At 39.4% G+C, this 18,952-nt stretch overlaps 1 protein-coding gene across 3 annotated transcripts in view; it reads right to left on the bottom strand.

Annotated features, from left to right (window-relative positions):
• The window catches only part of CHRM3 (cholinergic receptor muscarinic 3), a 470,119-nt gene that overhangs the window by 182,956 nt on the left and 268,211 nt on the right, over positions 1–18,952 (bottom strand). For 2 of the 3 annotated variants that reach the window (XM_048843778.2, XM_048843779.2), the window contains one exon: positions 13,521–13,627. The exons of the other annotated variant lie outside the window; for it this stretch is intronic. In XM_048843778.2, the coding sequence (XP_048699735.1) occupies positions 13,521–13,543 (23 nt within the window). In that variant the 5' untranslated portion in view covers positions 13,544–13,627. The remainder of the gene's footprint in view (positions 1–13,520; positions 13,628–18,952) is intronic. 3 annotated transcript variants of the gene reach the window in all.

The following is an 18,952-nucleotide window of genomic DNA, read 5'->3' as shown; positions in this document are numbered from 1 at the left end:
GGAATCATTTAGTCTGCAGAACCTCTATTATTAATGGTGAAGAAGCATGAGAGGGAAAGAGCTCCTCTTGACAGTCAGAGCCAAGGGTGAGTTTTCAAGAACTGATAGTTAGGGAAAAACAATTAAAACAAAACAAAACACATCTTTTGACCGGCAAACTGAATGCATGTGGTATAGAAATCAGAGAGACACAATGAATAGGGAGTCTTCCAATGCTACTTTACAAAGACACTTTTTAGGACATAATCACACCTCAAGGGACGGGAAACCAGAGGTAACCTTTGGCTAATTCAAGATGTGATATTGCCCAGTCATTAAAAACAACAAATGACTGTATTACTATAAATTTAAAATATTATTCACTCTGTTAAGTGGTTTATATGAACATCAAATACGAAATAATTTAATAAAAAGGAAATTACTTATCTGGAAAATAGAACAAGGGAATCACATCATTATGTGGCATGAAAGAGTGAATTGAAAGGCAAGTGCCAGCCATACTTATTCCTCACTACATATGACCATACCACTACCACCAAGATGACCTAATGCTTGGACAAGTTGAACTTATGGATGACGAAAAGCTGGTTGAAGCTGAACATAAGCAAGACAGATGTGATGCTGGTGGGAAGAGGAAAGTATTTTGAAGAGTTTATAACCCTGATGTAGTCTCTTTTGCATTAAGGTACACACCATCATATTGGTCAATTTAGTCTATAGTTCAGGAGTTATCTTGGATTCCTCATTGATGCTAAGCTCTCACATAGCAGCATCCATGAAAAACATTTTATACCATCTCTGCTGGCTAGGAGACTCTGTCCCATCCTGGAAGATTTGACACATTTGTCACTGCTTGGGTGGACTACAGTAATGCGATATACCTGGGCATTCCATGCTAAGGAAACTCTCGCTATTGCAGAATGCTGCCGTGTGTCCACTCAGCAACACAGGCTCCTTGAATACTTTTAATCTGTTCTCTAGCTCCTGAAATTAGCTCCCCATAGGATACTGAATCATGTTCAAGGTCTTGGTCCTTATCTTCAAGGTACTTTCAATGACCTAGATCCAGGATATCTAAAAGATAAAACTAAAGCTCTCGGATGAGGACTGTGATCAACAATTTTGCTTCTCTTGCAAAATAGAACTTTCTACAATAAAAGAGGAGCTCAACAGTGCAGGAGACAAAGTTTTCTCAAGGGCATGGAATGAACTCCCCAGGAACTAATGACTACCACAATCCTCACCACCACACAAAAGGCCAATTTCTTTAACCTTGCCTTCTCTAATATCCACACATAACAATGTGTATATTTAACACAAATGCCTACCAAAACACTTCACTATTCACACTTCTCTCATCCTCTCCACACGGAGAAGAAACAACACATGACAGATGCTATTTGTGTGCAGTGCTTAATGCACTACTGGATGGTGATGAGCTACTACTGTGATGAGTGCAATAGAACATAAGAACGGCCATACTGGGTCAGACCAATGGTCCATCTAGCCCAGTATCCTGTCTTCTGACAGTGGCCAGTGACAGGCACCCCAGAGGGAATGAACAGAACAGGTAATCATCAAGTGATCCATCCCCTGTCGCCCATTCACAGTTCTGGCAAACCTTGCAAATAGATGACCTCAAACAGAATAAAATAACATTTGACAAGTGTCCGAGTTCTTTCTTCCATAAAAAACATGCAGAAGTATTTTCAAAATATTTCTTTTGTGCACTTTATTGCTTAATAGATCAGAATTAAGGATTATGGACATGATTCAGGAAAGCATCCCTATTATCACATGCTAAAGCCCGGATTAAAAGCTTAAGCATGTGCTTTATTGATTTCCTGTTTCAGGTCCTATGACAGTAGATAGTGTATAAAACAGAAGATGTGTGATACATTTTGAATAACTGAATCCATGTGTAAAAATCAGAAAGCAGCCTAAAGTATAGTATTTGTTCAGAGGGTTTTCTTCCCAACTGCTGTTCAAAAACCTTACACTAGTTTTTACTATACAATGATTCAAGTGAAATAATGAAATCTTATCAGTATTAGATGGAAAATTTCATACAATGTAAAACTCTGTGGTATAGCAACCTTTGCACCCATAACATCTGTGAGGTTGTATATTCTAAGAAAAATAATGATTATCTGTGCTAAGAAGTCATACTTTACATGAATACAATCTTCATAATGTCACCTTTTGTAGAATTCTTTTCTGAATCATTGATGTATGGTGGGAAGTTTTGCTCTCTTTAAATTGAGTTCTTCAAGGTGATATTTTAGCTTAGGATATTTTGAAAGGAATTTTATTGGTTTTATACATTAAAGATGTACATCTGTTCCAAAATGTGAGCATTTATAATATTAAGTTTATAACACAACAGAAGTGGGGACTCACTGATTTTTCTATATTACCATTTTTATGCTCATTAGTGTATTGGAAAAATAGAATATTTTAATCCTTTAATTTTAAGCCCTGAGTCCTGAGGTCAAATGACCCCCCCTTCCCACACCCACACACTCCCCCATCTCCCAACTCCCCAAAATAAAAACTCTATCGCTTTAATCTCAGCCAGAAGGGAACTTTCTGAATCTGATATATGAGAAACACATATACTGATGTTTTGAGTTCCTTGGATTGGAAGTACTAGCAGAAGTTCAAAGCTGTATAATTATTTATGCCTCAAGTATCTTAGACCTAAAAGGACAGAACAAGTGGAAACCAATGTCAAATTGAGTTTGCATTCTTTGGCAAATACTCTGCTCACAGTCCTCCAGCTTCTCTCACTGAAAGACGGAGCAACCACACTGATTCATAGAAGTGCAGTCAGTTGATATATGATTTTTTTAAAGCAATGCCTCAGAGGGATATATAGCCAGAGAAGGTGGTTTTAAACTCTAACCATCAGATCTGAAATACCTACGCTCCCTGGAAGCACAGGCTTAAATCCCGCCAGGTTCAACTCATCCTTTCATCTTTCTGAGGTAGATTAAATTCCATGTAGCTTATTATACAGTGGTCTTTCATAAAAATTTAAAAAAACCAAAGCCCTGTGTACGCTACATGATATTAAATATGAAATGTCATGTTTCCAAAGAATAAGTCCTCATGTCCCGAGATCATTTGATATGAACTGCACATCCCACAGAACAGCTCAGCAGAGCTTGTTTTATTTATTTTATTTTTTTAACCTTTCATGACAGGCCAGGCTCTCTCTTTGCTAGTCGTGACTTGCTGTGCAACCAGCGTCTGTGCAGAATTCAGGACAAAAAAAGGAGGCAGGTATTTTCTCCAGCTTTTTTAAGTCACCCAAAGCCATTATTCTAAACTATTAACATTTCAAGAAAGATAATTTTTAAAAGAAAAATCCCCTTCTCGTTATGAACCCACTCCTGCAAACCCTTATTCATGTCAGCAAAGTCCAATGAATGGGCATACAGTGACCCAAACATCAACTTTCTTGTATATTGTATAAAACCGGAGATAAAATTTCAAAATTATATCATTTCCTTTCAACAAAACAATTAAAAATACCATCTTTTCACCTGAGCTTTTAATTTATGTGTGACCTTGAAAGGAAGTCAGTCTACAGCCATACCTGAAAAGATTTCAAAATAGAGTAGCAAAATGTGTTTATGTAACATCATGACCCTGGGTGAAGTGTTCGCAGTGGGGATTGAACTTGAGACCTCTGGTTCTAAAAATATGAGTCTCCTCTTCATGAGCTGAAAGATTCAGCTCTTTTAGCCAAGGATGTAGCTGGCTCAAGCAGCTCTACGTGTGGCCTGGCTACCACAAGAAAGGGTGACAGAGCAGCACACGCGGTAGGATTACATTTATATATTTAATTCTTTTAAACTTATTGGTTAAAAAATTATAACACAAGACATATTAGATACTTCTACAATGCAGAAACATACAGTGCACAGATCAGGATGTATGCCCTTGATGTGTACTTTACAGGAAGGAATAAACCTGAACAGCCACATTCTATCTCAATGCAAATTGAAGCCTATTACTAAAATTGATAAATACTACATATATGCTTGTAAAACCTCTTCGTCTCTCTTTAAAACAATCCTTTCACTCTCCTCTCTGCTACTGCATATACTTTGTGTATCTCCTGTCCAGAAACAGCATAATCATCTATTCGCTGTAGAGAGAGGAGTAACAGTATAATGTGTGATGGCCAATATGTGGCTTGATGTTCCCCAGCAAATTACAAGATAAATTTAACAGAAAGCTACATCCCTGGTTTGTTTGCCCAGTGACATATAGTTCAGCTAGTTATTTTAAATTATACCTTGTGTTCACTGAAAGTTTCAAAGAAGTAGTTATTACACTTATGAAAACTATGCAGATTAACATAAATGGAAGATCTGGCCAAATATTTATCAAGAAGAGAGACAGAAGTTCTGTTTAAAACACAAAAAATCACCACAAGCTGTATATCAAGACTTGGATGTTCAGGTCTCCTTTTCACAAGTCAGTGGAGCTATTCTGGTAAACATCAGATGAGGCTCAGGCTAATAGGTTTTAATTAGACCATGTGAATCTTCAGGTGTTTGAGAATTTCATGCAGACCACGCCAGGGAGTTAAATCAACTTTCAGTCTCTCTAAGAAGAGCAAGTGTAGGGAGGTTGCCTGGAGCCTACCTGAAAACCAAAAGGTGTTCTCTTGCACAGTGTGTGTTGCTTGCAGGACCGCAGTCTGACAGTTACACAGGAAAGGCCTAACAACTATGTAGGAGAAGTGAGTTTAAGAGGCTTTTGGCATGTCACTTATAGCAGCACAGACCTTTAGATTCAGAGAAAAAAATATCTGAGGCAGATGCTAAAAAACAGCCTCAGAGACAAACTAAACTAAATCTACTAAACACTTTGTCAGATTTCAAATTATGACTTTAAACTGAGAGCAGCTAGGTCATTGCTTGTCACCATGCTACACTAATTGTTATTCTTTGTCTTACAGTTTTAATAGTGACAGGTTTCAGAGTAGTAGCCGTGTTAGTCTGTATCTGCAGAAACAAAAGGAGTACTTGTGGTACCTTAGAGACTAACAAATTTATTTGAGCATAAGCTTAAATAGTGATCTTTCCAGCCCTTGAATACCTTGCCTTAGGTATCCCTCAGGCTTTAGTTTGACACTGCAAATTTTATTTTGGAACTAGGTCCTCAGGAACATTTCAGGTGTTTTATATAAAATAAAATGGGAATTATTATGTCACGTGAGTAAAAAGAAATGATGCTTAAAACATTTTAGAGATAGAGATAATCTTAAACCTAGGTAAAGTGTCAGGTCATATTGCTGTTTTTTGCCCCCTCTCCACTGGTACAAAGTTTATTCTAGGAGATGTGCTGCCATTAAGCGAGGAGATAACTTCACTGACCTCCCACCCTGGTCACCGAGACATTTGTCCCATCGGTCCATGGAGAGGATTATTTCAGTTTTCAGAATGGAGAGAGGTAAATAGTGGTGTCCCCCAAGGATCTGTACTGGGACCAGTGCTGTCCAACATATTCACAAATGATTGGAAAAAGGGGTAAACAGTGAGGTGGCAAAATTTGCGGACAATACAAAATTACTCAATATAGTTAAATCCAAAGCAGACTGAGAAGAGTTACAAGGGGATCTCACAAAACTGGGTGACTGGGCAACAAAATGGCAGATGAAATTCAACATTCATAAATACAACGTAATGCACATTGGAAAACATAATACCAATGACATGTACAAAATGATGGGATCTAAATTAGCTGTTACCACTCAGAAACAGATCTTGGAGTCATTGTGGACAGTTCTCTGAAAACATCCGCTCGGTGTGCAGCAGCAGTCAAAAAAGCTAACAGAATGTTAGGAAACATTAGAAAAGGGATAGATAACAAGACAGAAAATAGCATATTGCCTCTATATAAATCCACAGTACACCCACATAGAGTGATCAGACAGCAAATGTGAAAAAACGGGACAGGGGGTGGGGGTAATAGGAACCTATATAAGAAAAAGACCCAAAAATCAGGATTGTCCCTATACAATCAGGACATCTGGTCACCCTACACCCACACCTTGAATACCACCTGCAGTTCTGGTCGCCCCATCTCAAAAAAGCTATTTTAGAACTGGAAAAGATACAAAGAAGGGTAACAAAAATGATTAGGGATATGGAACATCTTCCATATGAGGAGCAATGGAAAAGACTGGGACTTTTCAACTTGGAAAATAAACAACTAAGGGGGATATGATACAGGTCTACAAAATCATGAATGGTGTGGAGAAAGTGAATAAGGAACTGTTTATTCATTCCTTCACATACACAAGAACCAGGGGCCATCCAATGAAATTAACAAGAAGCAGGCTTAAAGCAAACAGAAGGGCGTATTTCTTCACACAACACACTCAATATATAGAACTTTAGCCAGATGATGTTTTGAAGGCCAAAAGTATAATGGGACTCAAAATAGAATTATATAAGGTCCTGGAGAATAGGTCCATCAGTAGCTATTAGCTAAGATGGTCAGGGATGCAACCCCATGGTCTGTGTGTCCCTAGCCTCTGATTGCCAGAAGCTGGGAGTGGACAACAGGGGATGGATCACCCAATGATTACCTGCTCTGTTCATTCCCTCTGACACACCTGGCATTTGCCACTGTTGGAAGACAAGATACTATGCTGGATGGATCTTTGGTTTGACTCAGTGTGGCTATTCTTAGGTTCTTAGGTTCTTACCCTGAAGCTAGTTCCAAAGCATGTGCTGTGCAGGACAGACACACTAAAAATAACATTGTGGCTGCAGCATCAAGAGTAATGGCTCATGCTAGCCTCCAAAGCAGTTTGAAATTAAATACAGTTGTGCAGACATACCCTACATCTCTTTTTGCCTTAGTGTTACCATCTGTAAAATGGGGATAGCAATGCTTACTCCAGGTTTTTAATGTGATTCCTGGATGAGAGTTATTAGTGTCTTTTTCACAAGTATTACCTTACCCTGAAAAGAACAATATGTGAATTTGGAATAGCTGGAATGAGAGAGTAAAGAGCTCTCAATCAAAAAAAGAAAAAAGAAAAAAGAAAAAAAGCCTGTCCTTCTGTCCTCTTGAGATTATGTATTGGCATGGTCCAAAATTCCAGTCCCATAAACCAGAATATTTGTGATGGGAAAGACAGGGCAATGGGCAGTCTTCTCTGATACAAGAGTATTAATTTTATTTAAGGCTTTAAATAATACTAAGAATAAGACAATAAGAAAAGGAGAATGGCAGGCAAATTGAGCTGTAACAATGCACTGGATAAAAAAAGGAACATGTTTTAAAAAAGAGCTTTAATGCAATGAACATATTTTTGAATTATTTGCAAAATTAAAGATAAATGATAAAATAGATAGCAAAATGCTTCCAATTAATAAAAATAATGTAGTGTTAGAACTTAAATGAAGTGTTTTACCAGGGGAGGGGAGGGGGGCTCTCTGGACTATTTTATTTAACTTAAGATAATTTAAATTATAAAGGAAATGGTATTGTAACTCCCAAAGGAAACCTATTTTATTTATAAGGTACTTCCTTTGAAGTAGTTATGGAAATGATGGTGTTCCTGCAGCCTATATCTCAAATACCACATTCTCCTGTGAAGTAGTCAGTCCTCACATGTTAAGCAGTATTAGTACATGAATTCAAAACTTTCAAAAGAGCTACAGGAAGTTGAAACTCTAATTGAAAAAGGCGGTACTCTTCTTTCCAAATACTGAACCTATGCAACTGAATAGAACAGGGTTGACTGTGTTGCTAAAACTGCTGTTTTTCCGATTTAATGGAATACCTAGGTACTAGTTCCAAAATCATTTAAGATTCCATGATACACTGAATAAGAATAAGAATGTTAAAACACTGCTCCGGGAAAATTCCGGTTGAGGGTAATGTGTTCTGCCTATTTAAATTCAAATGTATCAGCATTTTCATTATCTACCTGAATAGATGATGCCGGCCACTTTAGAATGACCAATGTATGGATACCACAAAAAGTACATCTGTCTCAAGATGTTCCATAATAATTACAATTACTACTTTGTGTTATTTTACCCCAAAATGTACATCATCATCTTAATTAGTTTCTTATAAGTCACATCCCAGCTCTCTGAACACCTCACCTAATGATAGCTTCTGCCTGAACCAACTTAAATAACCAAAGACGGATACATACCCAAAGGAAATTAATTTCAAGTCAAGCATCATCTTTATCAAGCACAGTAGTTTCCTAAATATCCCAGGTGGGACACCATCCTTATACTCCAGTCTAGACATGCAAACATAATGGTTCCAGTTCTGATGTTCCTACTCAAATGAAGCCAAATGGGAGTTTTGCCCAAGTAAGGACTTACCAAAAAAAAAAAAAAACAATTAAGTCCTATAGGATTTGGTCCAACAAACAGCTACTTTCACTGCAACAAATAACAGTGTAAACTCATAATAATCATATATAAAAATTATATTATAATATAAATTGGATCATTCCTCCTTAACACTGTAAACTTATATGGCCTAACCTATTATTAAACCCCCATAAAATGTATTAGTTGCTGATGAGCAAAACCACAAGGAGAAAAAAAAATGATGTTGCCTCATTGACTTATACAATTCTTGATAGATGGATTTTAAATGTATTTGAAAAAGAAAAACAAAGATATTTTACGCTATATGGAACAAAATTAATTGTACAAATAAATATTAAAAGTATTAAAATACTTCTTAAAAAATTAACATGAACGTGTGACCAACTTTCTAAGGATATAGCTTAGCTCTGGTCCTTCTCTGTGCAGCCCCTCCCTAGATCTGGGTAACTACAGGCCTGTTAGTTTGACATCTGTAGTATGCAAGGTCTTGGAAAAAAAATTGAAGGAGAAAGTAGTTAAGGACATTGAGGTCAATGGTAAATGGGACAAAATACAACATGGTTTTACAAAAGGTAGATCGTGCCAAACCAACCTGATCTCCTTCTTTGAGAAGGTAACAGATTTTTTAGACAAAGGAAACACAGTGTATCTAATTTACCTTGATTTCAGAAAGGCATTTGATACGGTTCCACATGGGGAATTATTAGCTAAATTGGAAAAGATGGGGGTCAATATGAAAATTAAAAGGTGGATAAGGAACTGGTTAAAGGGGAGACTACAATGGGTCACACTGAAAGGTGAACTGTCAGGCTGGAAGGAGGTTACTAGTGGGGTTCCTCAGGGATCGGTTTTGGGACTAATCGTGTTTAGTCTTTTTATTACTGACCTTGGCACAAAAAGTGGGAATGTGCTAATAAAGTTTGCAGATGACACAAAGCTGGGAGGTATTGCCAATCGTGATACAGCATGGCCAGAGGGCAGCAGGAGAGTGTTAGAAGGGAGCCTTATTCTCTGTAGAGGGAAAAAATAAATTATAAATTAATTAAAGCACCTGAAGCCAGTCACATGATAAAACCCCCCTGCATCAATCAGAAAAGGGGAGGAGTTGAAGCAGAGTGGATTGGTGTTGAAGCAGAGAGCAGTTTGGAGGGAAGCAGAGGAGAGTTTGGAGGAGTGCTGCAGTGGGCTAAGAAGACCAAGACTCTAGGTAAAGGGATACCTGGTTTGTGCAGAAGGAGGGCAGGAAGCCCCACAAGCTGAAGGGCAGGAGAGGGAAGTAGCCCAGGGGAAGGAACCGCTAGTTCTAGTGGGTTACTGCTATCCCTTGGGCCCCTGGGCTGGGACCTGGATTAGAGGGTGGGCCCGGGTCCCTCCCTCTCCACTCCCCTCCTCTAGGACACTAGTGGGGCAGTTAATACCCAAGTTCAGGGGCAAGAAACGGTGGCCTGAACCCCCCTCCCTCCCCAGAAGAGAAAGCGTGAGACCCATCATAGTAGTGCCGGCAATTTGCCACACAATACAGAGAGGGACAGGATATCATACAGGAAGATCTGGATGACCTTGTAAATTGGAGTAATAGTAATAGGATGAAATTTAATAGTGAAAAGTGCAAGGTCATTAATTTAGGGATTAATAACAAGAATTTTTATTATAAACTGGGGATGCATCACTTGGAAGTAACAGAGGAGGAGAAGAACCTCGGAGTAGTGGTTGATCACAGGATGATTATGAGCTGCCAACGTGATATGGCTGTGAAAAAAGCTAATGTGGTCTTGGGATGCATCAGGGAGGTATTTCTAGTAGAGATAAGGAGGTTTTAGTACCGTTATACAAGGCACTGGTGAGACCTCATCTGGAATATTGTGTGCAGTTCTGGTCTCCCATGTTTAAGAAGGATGAATTCAAATTGGAACAGGTACAGAGAAGGGCTACTAGGATGATCCAAGGAATGGAAAACCTGTCTTATGAAAGGAGACTCAAAGAGCCTGGCCTGTTTAGCCTAACCAAAAGAAGGCTAAGGGGAGATATGATTGCTCTCTATACATTTATCAGAGGGATAAATACCGGAGAGGGAGAGGAATTATTTAAGCTCAGTACCAATGTGGACACAAGAACAAATGGATATAAACTAGCCATCAGGAAGTTTAGACTTGAAATTAGACAAAGGTTTCTAACGGTCAGAGTGAATTTCTGGAATAGCCTTCCAAGGGGAGCAGTGGGGGCAGAAGACATATCTGGCTTCAAGACTAAGCTTGATATGTTTATGGAGGGGATGGTATGATTGAATAGCCTAATTTTGGCAATTAATTGATCTTTGACTATTAGCGGTAAATATGCCCAATGGCCTGTGATGGGACACTAGGTAGGGTGAGATCTGAGTTACTACAGAGAATTCTTTTGTCTGGCTGGTGAGTCTTCTCCACATGCTCAGGGTTCAGCTGATCGCCATATTTGGGGTCGGGAAGGAATTTTCCTCCAGGACAGATCGGAAGAGGCCCTAGAGGTTTTTCGCCTCCCTCTGCAGCATGGGGCACGGGTCACTTGCTGGAGGATTTTCTGTACCTTGAAGTCTTTAAACCATGAGTTGAGGACTTCAATAGCTCAGACATAAATCAGGGGTTGGTGGGTGAGATTCTGTGGCCTGCATTGTGCAGGAGGTCAGACTAGATGATCATAATGGTCCCTTCTGACCTTAAAGTCTATGAGCTCAGGGATTCATAAGAATGACATCACTTTTGTTGTTCTTCCTTTTACTTATTTGTAATAGAAATTGATATTATGTACAATAAACCTTAACAGATCCATCCAAAGCTACTAAAGTATAGCCAGTATTTGTGATAAGGCAAAATGAAAATGTCTTAATAATCGTTACATCTAAACTTGAAGAGAGAATTTGAGATTCAGACATACGAAATGGTATAACTGATTAAACTGTGTGTGTCAAATGATTCTGTTTATCTTGCTTTTTACTTAATGCAATGAGTGCTGGTGAGCTGTCAAATTCTGTTTGATGTACTGCACTTTTGTAAAGAGTACAACACATTATTTTATTATTTCCTTATACATGTTATCCATTAAAAGCAATACACTTTCCATTATTTTGCACTAATGGTATTTGCTTTTTATCTAATTTGCAGTCAGAAGAATTATTACTTGCTTCTGGCTTTCTGAAAGATTTGTTGACTTATACATCTCTACCAACTGGACTACATGGTTTCGTGCCTTAGACCTTTATATTTTGCTTTGATTTGGGTTTCTCTACTGTCTTCATAGTGATCTGGCAGAGAAAGAGAGAGAGATGAGAGTTGCATGAAGCTAACAGAAATGTGTTATACACGTTCAGCTGCAGCTTGCATCTATAACCTTCTCTTTACACTGAAAATGTTCACAGTTCAGAACAAGTTCAGTCACAGTTCTCTGAACCCAGGCATCATATTTTTTAAACCACACACACACACACACACAAAAGTGAGGTCATTGAAATCCAGAGGAAAGGTAGATTTGTTCTTTTTCAAATTCCCTGCATGCCCACCTTCCTCTGAGATCACTGTCCTGCCCAGCTATTATTAAGGTCCATAAGAGGCTTGTGAATATCAAGAGAATCTGAGCCTCCCCTCACTCACAAAGAAAGCCTAACCCTTTATGATTGGTGGCAAATCGTCTAGCCATCAAAAGGAAAAATTTAAATTTAATTACATTAATAAAATTAATAAATTTAAATGTAATTTAAAAAGGATATCAACACAGAACAACTAATATGGATCAGTGAATAGATTAAAAGAAAGATAAAGGAATATATGTATATAAACATACATAATATAGTTGCCACTGCTGCTGAAACTTTATATATAAGAAAAAAAAACTGCACTAACTGGTGAATAGATAGATATAATTTTGAGCAGCTAGCAGCCCAAAACAATTGTAATTTTAGGGATGCCAGCTGTGCTACTGTATGCAAGATAGCATACCCTATATTTCGAGATGTGGAAGCAAGGGGTAAGCCCTCCTTCAAGATTCATTTCAGCTGCTTATTGCTAATGTTGAATCACAAGGTTTAGCTGATGTGCCATCAACATGCTTTCATGCTACAGCTTGGTCAGATGCTTTCTCCAAACTGAATGTAGTGGCTAGAATCTTACACATTTCACAAAATAGTCATAGTGTATTATCAGTCCTGCAGTTCTCAATGCAGGTATGTGAGGGAGGAGCCTTTTTACATGTTAAAAAAGGGTGTGTGTGTGTGCATACAGGCTTTTAAGACACTGCTATATTTGTCACATAACACAATTCCACAATATTAGCATTATCAAGGGGAAGTTTTACAGAAAGCTATGGCCAATAACAGAAAGAATACCAAAAACATAGACATGAAATCTGCAATTCAGGTTCACCTTAGTAGCCAGATGAGATTATTTAAATGTTCCTGCTATTGACACAGAAAGAAAGATACATCTTGGGGCAAAAAAGCAAAGAAAATATGCTAAGACGTACTACTCCAATTTATTGAAGACAACTCAGTTCTTTGTCTATATTTGCAACACTAGGAGTTGACTTGCTGAAGGTTCACGAGACTAAGGCTCCCAACTGGGAAGGGTAACTGCATAGGAAAATCCTGGTATCCAGTTCATTTCAGTATCAGGGCCAGAATCTCCTATATTTTCAACCTCACTCTACTTCTGACCTAAATAATCAAATCAACGCTGCTGCGGGGAAGTCCTGTGAGTGAACTATGGGGCTAAACTCTAAGATTTGATCGAATTTAGAGGAGGCATTATAAATTAGCCCTGTAAAGTGCTGTAGCAAGGCTTACACAAAAGTTCAAAATTAATTAGTAGAATACAACGGAGGAAATTTTCTACAAAAACTTTCCCCCACTTATCAACGTTACCATTGTACTTTGCTCTTCTCAGAGAAGATCTGGCAGGAGGCCCAGAGGGACATACACGTATGTATTCAAGATGACATCCATAATACTATGTGGTAAGGCCACCTGTGTCAAAGTTAGGGTGGATGATCAAATGTTCCCATGGATTCCAAATGAGCCTTACTTCTCAGAACAAACCATCTTTTTTGGACAATAATTTGTTTACTGAAAATCAAATAAAATGAATACACATATTTTGAGTTTTTTACCTACGTAGTCCAGCTAGGAACATCAAAGTGTTTGTTTGGATCAGGCACTGTGCAGTTCTGTGAACTCTTCTTTTGGATACAAAACCAGTACTGTGTCAGCACATAGGCTGAAAACAAAACAGAAACAGAGGGGAAATTAATAAAATACACACAAGATGCAGAAAACAACAGCATAGGTGAAGTTTAGGCTATGACGCTAAAGCTAACCCTACTAATACTTAGCGCTTACATAGCAGTTTATGCGCCTGATTCTGATATCGCTGTCAACAGTTTCATACCAGAGGCCTCCACTGAGCTAGATTCTCTAGTGTTTAAAGACAGGTTTGAGCTAATCCACTAACACAAAGTTGTTCTAAAGTTGGTTTACCCCATCTCAGTGTAGCAAGGTCCTTGGGTCACAAAGAGCTACCAGAGCATTGCCAGCATATGCCTCAGTCTCCAGCTGCCTGCAGCTGGTGCATAGGATATACCCCGGAGAAGTGGGTGTCCCATAGTGTCTGTATATGATTTCTGGTTGGCTATGGCCCAAGTAGAGAGTGAGTCTTCAGATTGCTTTAACCTGTACCAGTGCATATCAGTCCCAGATGACAGTCTAGTACATTGATTACTCCTGCTTTACACTGGCGTGAAATAGATCAGAATCTACAGGTCTACAGGTATTCGAAGTGTGCTAGGAACATTTGCTAACAAATACTTACAATGGCACTGTGGGGCATGCAAGAAAGTGTCCCCATTTTACAGATGGTGAAATGATCTAGTCACAACCACCAGAGTACTTTGTGCACCTCATAAATGTTAATGTATTTATCCTCAAAACACCCCTTTGAGACAGAAAAATATTATCCTCATTTTACTGCCAAAGAACTGAGGCACAGAAAGATTCATTTACTTGGCCAAGACAGTCTTAACCACAAGAGAGGCACAGAGAGGTGTTGCATGCCCAGAACCCCACACTGACTAAGTGGCAGAGCCACAGATAGAATTTAGACCCCCAACTCTGGACTCTTCCTCCAAACCACACTTCACTCCCTTTGGAACTTGCTGCTTAGAAAAGCTGGGGTTTATTATGAATTTGCACATCTCAAATGAAAGAAAGCAATGCACTGCATGCATTACATCTTACAGACGTATCTAGTTTCATCTCTCTTTATAAAACTGAAACAACAACAAAAAAGTTTAAAAACACTCAGAAATATAATATATAGAACTCTCCTGCCAAAGAGGAAAATCCCTGTAGTAAGTTGTGAACCAGCAGGAATACCCACTGGCTAACACCTTCCATTTTATAATGTATAATTAGTACAAATTGGAATCAGGTGTCATCATTATCCCATCTATCACACAGCATTGCAGGCTAAGGTTTCAATAACCCCGTCTGTAACTTTTCCACAGAAATATGATTCCAATCAGATGCTCTGTGTGCTGGCTCACTGCCTCTTCCCCCACCCCTTTGGCACAGCAACAGAACTCAGTTCTTATTGTTGCAATATGGGGAAAGTCAGACAACAGAGACATCACTGGGTTTATTGGACAAACAGCTTCTGTGGAAGAGTTACTGAAGAATTATAGCACAGTGACTGAGATTACAATCTGCTCTTCCTTTGTGGAGGAAGAAGTTAATAATGTCCCACATTTACTGTATATGCCAGTAGCAGCTCCCGTCATACAGAACTTAAACTAATACACAAACTAATCTCAGGAATCTCTTCACCTACCAGTCAACCTAGCATCTTTCGGGAGGGAATGCAGCTCCTGTTTAACCATGCACTGCAAAGCAGTGTAATATTTTAGGGATGGGAATGAAGATGAACACCCTTATCCAATTAAAACAGAAGTGGTAATTTTAAGGAAAGAGAATGGAATTATATAAAATGGAATTTAACCAAGAAGCCAGAATGTATATTCCCTCACTTGCAAAGAGTACTGTGTAATCACTGATAACTAATAGTCTGGACCTCAATTTTACATCTCATTTCATGAGAGAACTTTCAGTAGGCACTTTTTAACACAACTTTAGCATTAATTCAACACTCAGATGGAAATGCAACACCTACTGAATGGCTTGCTCCACCCCCTGAAGCAGCCAGATGTTTATTCTTTGAAGGTTTAGCATCCAAACACAGCATCCATCTCACTGCTGCTCAGTTTGAGAGATTTGAGTGAACTGTGCACAAAAGCTGCAGCTGAGCTGACAGAAGAATGTAAGTAAAACATAGTGAGGGAGAGGAGAGTTCATGGATCTCACACCTGCCAGTGCAATCCACACTCATTTGGTGTGGCGCTCTGTTCCACAATGTGGTGGCTAGGCCACATATAGATATTCATGAGGCTGCTACAGCCCCAGCTAAGAGAGTTGAGGCTCATATATTTGGAGCCCTAGGTCCTAAATTCAAGCCCTGATGCTGATAACCTGATGTAACTAGAGCTGGGCAAAATTTTTCAGCTGCAATTTTTTTCCAGTAAAAAAAAATTAAGGTTTGGTGACACAGAAACATTTCAAAAAGAAAAGGAGTACTTGTGGCACCTTAGAGACTAACCAATTTATTTGAGCATGAGCTTTCGTGAGCTACAGCTCACTCATGCTCAAATAAATTGGTTAGTCTCTAAGCTGCCACAAGTACTCCTTTTTTTTTTTGCAAATACAGACTAACACGGCTGTTACTCTGAAAAATGTTTCATTTAGAGATTTTTGAAATGACACATTTAAATTCTTTCATTCAAAATGGCTTCTTGTTTCAAAATTCCCTTCAGTTTTAGTTAACAAACATTAAAACACTTGAAATAAAAGCAAAATGTTTTGATTCACTGAAATTTGAAAAAAAAAATCATTTTGGGGTCAACCTCATTTATTTTTCCCAGAGCTGTCAGTGAACTGAAAAATCAGTTATGCAGACAGCTCTTGGCATAACATCTGCACTATGCTAATTCATCTTGCTATTAAAACAATAACCTTCCTAAGATGTGCCAAACTATTATTTTTTTATTTATTTTGTATACCTTCCTGGAAATAGACAACATTGCAGATATTGAACTGACATTACACATAATGATAACCAAGAGACTATGATGGGAATTCATCAGCTGGAACATTAATTCTTCATCTGAACTTGTACAGGGCAAGTCATGCAAAGGGGTGTTTACATGGCTTGATGGAAAATGCTATTAAGTATTTACATTGTCTGTAAAGCAAAAAAAATATTTTGCGTTACTAGACAAATCACATTTCTGGATGTACCTTGATATTGTTACAAAAGTGCTTAATTAAGGATTAATTTTTTTAGTCACTGAAAAGATTAAATGATCACAATAATTAAAGCGGGTTAAATATTGAAGAACAGAATTTTATTGCAACAATTTATCCTTCATTAGTTTATTAAGTAATTAGTCATTAATACATTTGTTCATTATCAGACTAGCTTTATACACTACTGTAGGTCAGTGAATTATAATGCTTCTGCCACGGGGTTTAGAGCTGAAGAAGTGGAGCTCTCACTGGGTAAAGCTGATGGAGTCCGTAATCTGGTATCCATTCTACGATACTCCATGATAGTGTCCTCCTCTTCAGTTGTGCTAGATAAGGGTGGATAAGCCCCACAAGGCCCCTGCACGTGTTTGATGGTGGATTTTGGTTCTTTCATCTGTGTGAGTTTACCTGCCATCCAGGGAAGAAGGAAGCTTGCTTGCTCTGCCATCTGAGCACTTGGTCTGGCTGGCCGCTTAGCCAGCTGCTCATTCTGCTCACCACCTTGCCAGCTGCTCATTCTGCTCGCTGCCTTGCCAGCTGCACATTTCGCTTGCCGGTCACCTTCTGCCACCTGCCTCTCTGCTGTGACCTCTTGGGCTTCCCAAGGTCAGTCTCTTGGGCTTCCACACAGCTCTTAGTGATTTTCAGCTCTTAGGCTAGGCAGAAACCCTGTCCCACCACAAAAAGAAAAGGAGTATTTGTGGCACCTTAGAGACTAACCAATTTATTTGAGCATGAGCTTTCGTGAGTTACAGTTCACTTCATCGGATGCATACCGTGGAAACTGCAGAAGACATTATATACACACAGAGACCATGAAACAATACCTCCTCCCACCCCACTGTCCTGCTGGTAATAGCTTATCTAAAGTGATCATCAAGTTGGGCCATTTCCAGCACAAATCCAGATTTTCTCACCCTCCGCCCCCCCCCCCCCCCACACACAAACTCACTCTCCTGCTGGCTGGTAATAGCCCATCCAAAGTGACCACTCTCTTCGCAATGTGTATGATAATCAAGGTGGGCCATTTCCTGCACAAATCCAGGTTCTCTCACTCCCTCACCCCCCTCCAAAAACCACACACACAAACTCACTCTCCTGCTGCTAATAGCTTATCCAAAGTGACCACTCTCCCTACGATGTGCATGATAATCAAGGTGGGCCATTTCCAGCACAAATCCAGGTTTTCTCACCCCTCCACCCCCATACACACACAAACTCACTCGCCTGCTGGTAATAGCTCATCCAAAGTGACCACTCTCCAAGTTTAAATCCAAGTTTAACCAGAACATTGGGGGGGGGGGGGGGGGAGGAAGGAAAAAACAAGGGGAAATAGGCTACCTTGCATAATGACTTATTGTAAGAAAGCTTGACAGAGATCTTGTAGGTGTTTGTCTCTGTCTGAGGGGTTGGAGCAAATGTGGTTGTATCGCAGAGCTTGGCTGTAGACGATGGAGCGTGTGGTGTGGTCAGGGTGAAAGCTGGAGGCATGTAGGTAGGAATAGTGGTCAGTAGGTTTCCGGTATAGGGTGGTGTTTATGTGACCATTGTTTATTAGCACTGTAGTGTCCAGGAAGTGGATCTCTTGTGTGGACTGGACCAGGCTGAGGTTGATGGTGGGATGGAAATTGTTGAAATCATGGTGGAATTCCTCAAGGGCTTCTTTTCCATGGGTCCAGATGATGAAGATGTCATCAATATAGCGCAAGTAGAGTAGGGGCTTTAGGGGATGAGAGCTGAGGAAGCGTTGTTCTAAATCAGCCATAAATTTGGAGAGTGGTCAGTTTGGATGAGCTATTGCCAGCAGGAGAGTGAATTTGTGTGTGTGTGTGTGTGTGTGTGTTTCCCGGGGGTGGCGGGTGAGAAAGCCTGGATTTGTGCTGGAAATGGCCCACCTTGATTACCATGCACATTGTAGGGAGAGTGGTCACTTTGGATGAGCTATTACCAGCAGGAGAGTGAGTTTGTGTGTGTATGGGGGTGGGGAGGTGAGAAAACCTGGATTTGTGCTGGAAATGGCCCACCTTGATTATCATGCACATTGTAGGGAGAGTGGTCACTTTGGATAAGCTATTAGCAGCAGGAGAGTGAGTTTGTGTGTGTGGTTTTTGGAGGGGGGTAAGGGAGTGAGAGAACCTGGATTTGTGCAGGAAATGGCCCACCTTGATTATCATACACATTGCGAAGA

Source organism: Caretta caretta, chromosome 3 (genome assembly GCF_965140235.1).
Source record: "Caretta caretta isolate rCarCar2 chromosome 3, rCarCar1.hap1, whole genome shotgun sequence".
Taxonomy (NCBI): Eukaryota; Metazoa; Chordata; order Testudines; family Cheloniidae; genus Caretta; species Caretta caretta.
This window is presented reverse-complemented; position numbering and strand designations above follow the sequence as displayed.